The sequence below is a fragment of the Atta cephalotes genome, assembly GCF_000143395.1.
Source record: "Atta cephalotes unplaced genomic scaffold scaffold00013, whole genome shotgun sequence".
NCBI classification, from domain to species: domain Eukaryota; kingdom Metazoa; phylum Arthropoda; class Insecta; order Hymenoptera; family Formicidae; genus Atta; species Atta cephalotes.
This window is the reverse complement of record NW_012130077.1, coordinates 5,801,429-5,810,539: the sequence shown is the minus strand read 5'-3', so window position 1 is coordinate 5,810,539 and position 9,111 is coordinate 5,801,429. Positions and strand designations below refer to the sequence as shown.

The 9,111-nt window shown below is 37.1% G+C and overlaps 2 protein-coding genes across 2 annotated transcripts in view; one reads left to right on the top strand and one right to left on the bottom strand.

Moving 5' to 3' along the window:
- Positions 1 to 516: 516 nt before the first annotated feature.
- Positions 517 to 2,681, bottom strand: LOC105617628 (mediator of RNA polymerase II transcription subunit 7). Its single transcript, XM_012199183.1, has 3 exons — positions 2,352 to 2,681; positions 1,077 to 1,229; positions 517 to 974 (listed from the first exon to the last, which is right to left on the bottom strand). Exons 1-3 carry the CDS (start codon positions 2,679 to 2,681, stop codon positions 774 to 776), a joined length of 684 nt encoding a protein of 227 aa, XP_012054573.1. The 3' UTR covers positions 517 to 773.
- Positions 2,682 to 3,972: 1,291 nt separating this feature from the next.
- Positions 3,973 to 9,111, top strand: part of LOC105617627 (tyrosine-protein kinase Btk29A) — a 25,612-nt gene continuing 20,473 nt past the window's right edge. Inside the window, exons 1-3 of the mRNA XM_012199182.1 lie at positions 3,973 to 4,140; positions 6,186 to 6,459; positions 7,148 to 7,474. Coding sequence (XP_012054572.1) covers positions 3,973 to 4,140; positions 6,186 to 6,459; positions 7,148 to 7,474 — 769 coding nt within the window. The remainder of the gene's footprint in view (positions 4,141 to 6,185; positions 6,460 to 7,147; positions 7,475 to 9,111) is intronic.

Sequence of the window (9,111 nt, the reverse complement as noted above, 5' to 3'; positions counted from 1 at the left end):
TATATATATATATATATATATACATACATACACATATGATGACAATTTATTCTCTGTAGTAACATATATATGGATTTGTTTGTCTCGAAGTAAGTTTTAAAAAAAACTCTGTAAAGTCGAAACATAAATCGATTATATAAATTCGAAATATATTATTCTGTGTTTTCTACATTCTTGTTTTTACTCGTTTGATTATTTTTTAAATTCGTTTTTAAATTTAATTATAAATATTATATTTATGTATGTATATTTATGTATGTATATGTATTTCGTATCTAATCTGCTCTACATTTGTTAAATTTAATGTCTAGAAATTAATGTCTATATATGTATCCACCATCCAGTCTATGTATGAACCAATATATTTATAAAGCATTAACTGCATTTGTACTATCACATATAATCTCAGTCTTGTTAAATTTAAAATACACGCGAGTGTATATCTGAGTTATACATACATAAAATTTTGTCAAACTTATATATTATTAAAGTATAAAAAAATTAAGTGTAAGCAACTTTTAAATTAAAATCTTTCTATTTAGAGAGTAGTTTTTGTAGATGAATATATAAGCACAATATATAAAATATGTTTTAGACATTACATTACCAGCAGTCCTTTACCTAAAGAACATATTTTTTTAAATATTGTCTTTTATTAAATAACTAATAACATTTTCAAAAGCACATCGTTACACTACTGTTGTATATTATGTACAATTATTTCAGAATATTCCTTGGTAGAATTTGCACATTGGAGAATAAAGAGCGATACTTCAAAATAGTCCATTCGAAGAAAGCATATCGTCTATCACTTTGCACATAATACGATCACTTGAACTACAAGGATCCTGCGTTTGTTGTTCGAAGCCTAAATTGTCTACGGATTCCATAGCGTCTGTGTTTATCGCAAGCTTGGAGTCCAATTCTGATGTATCGGGAAGCATCTGTAAGGCATGCTGCAATATTTCTTGAACCTGGAACAAATTTAATATTAGCTACAATGTGAAAATTATACGTGAACATTACTATAAAAGTTGAAAAGAAAATCCAATGTGAATAAGAGTCAAGATATATACCTTTTCGAGGTGTTTCTGGAAACGCAGCGCTGTTTCATGACGTTGTCTACGCTGTAGTTCCATCATAACTCGCAATGTTTCCCTGGCTTGATGCGGTCGAAATTCATTTAGCAAATGATGAATGTGAATGAATAATAGACTGAGATCCTCGACCTGTAAGAATGTTAGTTATTTCATCACAGAATATAAAGGCTATAGAACATAGGAAAAACATAGAAAGAAACAAAACTGTGAGCAAATCGATCAATTACAGTAGGGAATAAGAAGAATGTAAGACAATAAGAAGTAGTAACAAATAAAAAATGTTTAAGTTTTAAGGCTATGGCACATGAAAAAAAAAAACATGTAGTAAGCAAATGAACATTTTGGATTTGCTTTTGCTTATATATTACTGCTTCCACTATAATTAATCGATATTGCTTATATATTGCTCTTACATTTTTCTATAAGCTATGGCTTTTACTGCTTAAGGAAATTTATGTGCAGAAACTCTAATATGCGATACTAGTGTCTTATAGACTTAATATTTAAATAGAGATACAAATTATAAAAAAGTAAAAACTTTAAATAAAAAACAGTAAAAAAATTTTTACTCAGATATATATTTACTTTGAACATTTGACACTATTAATTGCTTTAGAATTCAATTTTTGCATCAAAAGATTTCTATCTAAAAATACTTAGCTGTAAACAATCAGGATATAGTACAAAAAAAAAAATTATTTCAATCAATGACAATTTAATTTCAGTTCAACTTTTCATTTTTTTTCTAATTTTTTAATAAGAATTAGAAAAAGCTGGAAAGTAGAATAGAGATAAAATTTAATCCACATTAATAGAAATTGATATAAGTGGTAATCATCGATATACTTGGATTCAGTTTCGTTGATCAACTTAAGTGCTAAATTAACGCAAGGATGTTTCCATTATTAAATGTTTCCACTATTAAAGATAATGTCGAAATAACGCAAATATTAAACGGTTTAAAAATAAATAAATTTTATCTTTTTTTTTAGAACTTTGATTAAAACAAAGATTTTACTCCAAAAAAGAAAAAAGAGAAGCTATTAAAAAAAAGAAGCTATTTTTTTCATCTCTGGATACGGTCAACGCGATGCTGCAAACATCTTTGAACTGATCAGTTTGTAAAATTCTTTCTTCTAATTGATCTATCAAACGCTTCAAAGCATTTGTAGCAAGACTTTGACCACAGCCTGTATCTAAATAAAAATAATAGGAGTTTGTTTTTTTTTTCAAATTAGAAATACAGCCTACTTTCTCAGCGCGTCTTGGACTGTCGGGGCACTGAACAAGAAGGTCTATCAGATCGAGGAAATTGACGAGCAATGAATGATTGAGTTTCTTCAACTCGCGCCGACGATCAAAGTGTTGTGGGTACAACCTCTTGATGCCCTGGGCCTCGAGCGGCCTAATGATGGTGTCATCGGCGTTGAACATGTTGCTGAACATGGAATAGGTGTCATGGATTGGCGGCGGCGGTCGCGGGGCTCGTCCACGCCGTACATTTTCATCTGTGTAGAGATTGATATATTGAACGGGCGGCAGCGGTAGGGAGCTAACCTGGATCGCTTCGGGAGCCGCCATTCTCGATTCACACCTCGATACCGGCGGATGAGATCGACGTGCGAAAAGACAGGTTATCTGAGAATCCTTTCTCAATTTCTTCGAGATCGTCGTTCCTATACTGTCCTGTAGTCGTTCGTAGTATCGTGTAAATCGTGTTACGCTTGCCAAGATCTCTCACAGCATCAAAGTGACAAACAAGTCGAACAAAACGATCTCTTCTAATTGCGTCACTTCAGACGACAGTCGCTTGTTCGATGATCCTCTGGTCGGCCATTTTACTTGGTGCTACTGCATGGTACTGCACTATACTGCACTACTGCCGCTACTGGATGCTACGCGGGTCGACAAGTGTCTCGTCTCGCGTCAATTTTTCTCGCAAGGATGGAAGATTCATTCTTCTCTCTCTGATATCTATTGATATTCACGAGACGCTCTTCTTCTCAAGTCTCAAGTCCATGTTGAATCGGCCAATCGACTCGGTTGTGTTGACACTGTTGACTGGTGTTGACCAGCGTGGTAAGACATTTCCTGATATCTATCTCGTCTGCGCTGGCCAATGCCGCCAATTCCGTCAATTCCCGTTTCTCATCCCCGACCCCGATGTCGGACGTCGCCGCTGGCCGCGCTGCGCCGAGGCCGAGCGCCGCGCCGCGCCGCGACTGCCGCGAGACATCTCCGTTTTGACAGATTGTGTGCGTTCCACGTGAACTCTTTGTTTGGACGCCGGGAATGCTGGAATGATCGCGAGATGGTAGTCGCACCGGCCAGGCGGTCAAGCCACACGTTCGTCGCATAGTAAGAGGAACGATCCGGAGAATTCGAATTCAATCGTGCTCGAGCGCGATAAGTACCGCTTTTGGGAGCGTCCGTGTCGTTCAGGTTGTCTCTTGACTGCGCCTCGTGAGTCTCGTCGCCTCCGCCTGGATTCCGTAGCTCGTTCTCGACGATGCCCAATGATCGTTGGTTATAATCGCCACCAGACACCAGATCAGACACGTGAGCGCCTTTGAGCGCTGCATCACTCCTTCGCATTCGCATGGGGGCGGGGATTATGGGACGAGGAAAAAGGTGCTATATTTAGATATTTCTTTCGCCTCCTTTACTTATCTCAATCAGACCGGATAAGCCGGATGGGAGAGACCTCGAATGTAATTTTTTTTTTTTTCGTGTCTAATTAGAATGTGTTGTGCAACAAGTATTAATTGTAGCCCTTCATACGATGGAATATCGACGCCCCTTGACGATGGGGCTCCATTCTCGTGCAGGAAAATGATACTTTCATTATTGTTGCTAGGGAAGCCCTCCTGTGATGGCAGGGAAAGATGGGAAGCTAGAGTCAAAAGGTGGAGACGTTATTCGGCAGGGATTCATGATAAAACGTTCACAGAACAAGAAGCGCTTTACCCCGGTCAATTACAAGCAACGATGGTTTATCCTGACCAAACATTATCTCATCTACTACGACGGAGATGGTGAGGTGAGTAACTTGAATATATCAAAATGTTTTTACCTTTTATTATGGTCATGTTCAACCTGTGGTTGCGTTAGAAATTATATTTTCTCTTCTATTTTTAATTCTATTTTATTTGTGCAAACAAATATTCTATTTTATTTGTGCAAACAAATAAACATTATATTTACGATCTGCAAAATTTTCTCTATTTATCAAAGTTGCTCATTCATACTAATTTGTGTTAACAAGATGTACATCTATCGAGCATGACAGTTGGAAGATGTTTTAATTAAGTCCATTAATTTTGTTGTGACTTTAATAATATTTTATTAAAAAGAATTTATAAATTGTTCAAACATTCATTTATAAATTGTTTATATTCATTGAGTGTAAAATTCAATTACAATTATTGCGTCACTACGTCCATACGTGATGGATGAGCACGCACAATTCCAGGAAACATCAGAAACATTACTCATCTTCTTTTTTACAATTGTACAAAATTCACACACGTACATAAAAAAATTATAATAATTTTTTTATTACAGAATCTTGAATCTTTCAAAAAAAGTTGGATTACAAATCTTATAAATATATAATTTTGATTAATACATAACTTTAATTAGCTATTAAGCTAGTAGATAATTATTCGGTAATTCGACGATTATAACACATTTGATTTTTTTTTATCCAAGAAACAATTAGACAAAAACTCGTTCATGCGTCGTCTATAGTGAACAGTAAGAAGTAAGAGTAAGAAATTCACCAATCACAATCGGTTATTCTTACATTCGATTGTGATTGGTCAATTTCTTATTCTTCTTATTCTGTGTATTGTTGACTGTAGACGAGGCATCAGAGATTGAGCAGGTTGAGTTGTTTGAACAAGCAGGATGGAGATGACCGGTAACCGCGTGCGATCGTGACTAGCACCAATAGTTATCTCCGTCTCCGTCATCCGTATTGAGCGTAGTAGGGGTAATGATGATTCCGGTAGGAGATGGCGGATAACATGCATCTATACCGTATACCTATAAAATTAGTGGCGCAGGCGCCCCGCGTGAATTTTCCATCCTATCTCTTCTTCCGCTTCTTCGTCGTTGATGCTGCTCAGTCAGTGGTTGTCGTTCGAGGTCGGTCTCGGCGACGCACGATCCTTAGATTTCGTTTGGTATCGTTCCACACAAGTTGACGATTCCTTGGACGAGTCTATAACGCTTTAATCTCTGATATTTTTCTCTTCCTCTCTCTCGCTCTCTCTTTCTCCCCTCTTCTCCTCTCTCTCGTACGACGAACAAAATAGAGATACGAGGAAGTAATTCTAGTAGTGAATCTTGTCCTATCTGATTCGCTAGTAGAGTTCCACAATATATCTGTCGAAATCCTTCACAACACTTCTTGTAGAGACATCAATTGTGATCAACTGTGATCTCAATTATCTTTTCACATCGCTTCGAGAGAATCGCCTCTTACGCATCGTCCGTCATACCGATCTCGGACGTTGTGGCCTTGGCGTAGTGATCCACGTGCGGATCCTATCAACTTGATCATCCTGTTCACCACGTCACGAGCTCTACCATACAACGTGGAGGTAAAGAGCCGAATTCGGATACTTTTCGTTCCGTTCTTTCATTTTTATTTAATTGATTAGGCTGTTCGTCGTCGGATGGACAATTCATGTTGCATGAACCCCTATGAATTCTGCTAGAAATGTTTTCGGGGAAAGTCGCTGGATGCCGTTTGCAAATTACTTTTTCGCGTCTAAAGTATAGATGTACCAATATTCCAATGATAGATCTACTTATATTATGTTACGAATATCTTACAATTTAGTCAATCAAAATCAACATCTGTGTGCTAAATACATCCCTCATTAACAAGTATCTCCAAGTCATTCTGACACATCCAAGATTTCTAATTCTAATAATATTGTCATTGTGCAATTTATATTGTCCTCGATCTTCTCTCTCCCTCTCTCCCTCCCACCCAGTTCTGGTATCAAAGTTGTTGGTGTCAGCGCCAACCGATTTGATTTGGAATGAATCGACTGTTAATGCTAATCAGATGAGAAATTGTTGCAGCGTCGCAAGGAACGCGGACGGATCGCCGTGGAAAGCGTCCACGTGGTGGAGACGGCCAGTCTCGGGAATGGTGGAGGTGCTGTCAGTGATGTGGCGGGTGGCGGTGGCGGCGGCGGCGGCGACGCCGTCGGCGGAGGCGGCGGAATACCATCCGGACTGCCTTTCCAGGTGGGATATCGGGAAGCTGGTCAAGAGTACACACTCTACCTCCTCGCCGCTCGCGAACAGGATCGCACCGAATGGATACGCGCTATACGCGCTGGTAAGTCTCCCTCTTCCTTCACATCTTTCTTTCCCTCTCGTAACTAGAATGACTGTAGAATGAGTCTTTCAGTGCCCAATTTTTGGCAAATAAAGGAAAAGTATTAAAAAAATTTAAATACAATATATTTATAAAATATATTAAATACAGTATATTTAAATACAATATATTAAATACAGTATATTTAAATACAAAAAAATATATATGTTTGTAGATAACAATTTTTGTTGCTGAAAAACGAATCTGTAAAATAAAATTGCTTATTACTCTATCACGTCAGATTTTTGAGAAAATTGATACTAAAGATATCACAGAAAAACAACATTTTTGGATTTTTTTTTAACTGAAATATCTGAAAAAAAATGTAATGTGATAGAATTTACAGATTTCATTTTGTCAGATAAAAAATCTATAAGAATCATTGTTCCGTCGTAATTTAAAAACCTGTGTCGGATAATATAATCTATAAGACTCTAAATCCATTATTGATGTTGTACATACAATATGCATGATTAAAGTTTTTTTAAAATATTACGAATTGTGCAGTAAAATTGCAATAAAATTCGAACCGACAACATCTATTAAATCAATTCCGAGAGTAAAATTCGAAGTCGTACCATAATTTGTTATTTAAAGCGCAATATATGTTATGCTTAAAAACAATTTACGAACGACTACTTATTTGTAGTGTGCAGTGAGAATTCGGGCTTGAGCGGGCGTTATCACGCGGGCCTATGGAGCGGAAAACGTTGGTCCTGCTGCCGATTATCAACACGCTCCGCCGAAGGCTGCGACACTTGCAGCTCCTGGTCTTCGAAGCCAACTACGAACGCTACAAATCCGTCCTCGACGACAATGTCAGCCTCGACAACATCGACAACGTCCGTGCCTGGTAGCACCAATATCATTAACAATACCATTTCAACGACTACCATCACGTCCGATCATCGTCCACAATCCAACGCCGAAGCGAATAACAATCCAATCGTCCAATCGCAGACCCGCTCAACAATCGGTTCGTATTTTACATTTACAATATTACATTTTTACGCGCCTTCATATTGTATATATTATATTATTCTCGTCTTTGGTAGAATCGTAATTAGCGAATCGATGCGCTTCTTTTCATTTCAAGAGAATCTTGGGATTTAATAAATGGATTATTCGTCGGATTTAATTGTCGGATAAAAAATCGATCCGGAAAAACTTTATTTACTTGCATCAAACTTTTTTATGCCGATACGTCGTTCAGTTTTGTTGCGATACGCTTGCCAAAATCTGCTAATTTCGGCACATAAATTTTATGTAATCATCGAACGAGCTAATTACGACATAATTGGATATATAAATTGCTGGTGTATATATGAAGCCTCAGGTTATCGCGAAAGAAATATTTTATCCGAGCGCGTATTGAAATAACGCATAAAGAGAACAGGTGGTGCATGTAAACAGCAATATGTAATTAACTGTTAGCAGCTTTATATTTAATATGCGTAATAACGAGTGTATCTTGTTTCAAGATTGACCTTGTTTATTGGCATGCTGTAAACTTGTTCTATTGTAATTGAGCGATAATTATTCATATTGTAGATTAAACAACAGATTCCTCTATGAATTAAGAAAATCTTATTTCCCTCGCTAGTATGAGTGACTAGTACGTATAAGGATAATAGAAAAGAATTGTTTTCAAGCGAGTGATTTTCTGAATTTCTTATATCTTCAAGTCTAACGGCTTGGAACGGCTCATATGTATGACTTGAAAAAGCTTATACATTTCTAAAGGCGGAAAATCCTAAGCATTCTCTAAGAGTAGGAAATACACCATAAATTTTTACATCACTCTCATGAAATTTTTATTTTTTAATGAAAGAAGATAAGAAACTGCATTTTTAATAACTACGGAAAGTAATATTAAATAAGGAAATTTATTCTTACTCGTTTCGAGTGATTTTGTCTCAAAAAATAAGTATGATTGATAAGTTGATGTGCGCTCATGTAGGTATATTATGTAGGTATATGTGCATGTTTTTGTTTATGGAGCTTTTATTGTCGATCTCTCTTCGAGGATTAGACGAAAAACAATGAAACGGAATTTTGCTGTAAAAAGAACAATATTCGAACCGTCGCGACGTTGGAGCATCTGCCTAAAACTTTTCTCTTAGACAGCATGACATTTTTCAGTATCGTTGAAACATCCTGACTTTCGCGAACCCGAATTACATCGTCGTAAAATTGTGTCTCACAAGTGTCGTTCTTTCTCAATAATTCAGCAAACGCTCCAGTTCCTTTATCGCTCGAGGCAAGACAGTCCTCCGATTTTGCTAATAATGCTCTTGATATCGCGTATCGATAATTGAAATTTCGCATCATCGCGATTTCGCGTAATGAACGTATTTCCATCTGACGGAAAATGGAAATTCGAGACAAGAGAAAAAAATCTTTCGAACTCCTTTCCCAACGTGGATTAATCTGATTATAAAGCCCATTACTCGGATCTGGGACACTTGAGGAAATAGAATTGTCATCGATGCGATGAGATACATGACACGGTCTCAGAGAGAGAGAGAGAGAGAGAGAGAGAGAGAGAGAGAGAGAGAGAGAGAGAGAGAGAGAGAGAGAGAGAGAGAGAGAGAGTAGAGAGTAGAGTAGTAG

What these genes read in the sequence shown, in the direction of transcription:
- LOC105617628 (XM_012199183.1), bottom strand. Translation starts at nt 2,681, where the DNA reads ATGGCGGCTCCCGAAGCGATCCAGGTTAGCTCCCTACCGCTGCCGCCC. An exon ending in GTCCAAGACGCGCTGAGAAA is followed by an intron (nt 1,230 to 2,351) that starts GTAGGCTGTATT and finishes ACATTCTTACAG; the next exon opens with GTCGAGGATCTCAGTCTATT. An exon ending in TCCAGAAACACCTCGAAAAG is followed by an intron (nt 975 to 1,076) that starts GTATATATCTTG and finishes AATTTGTTCCAG; the next exon opens with GTTCAAGAAATATTGCAGCA.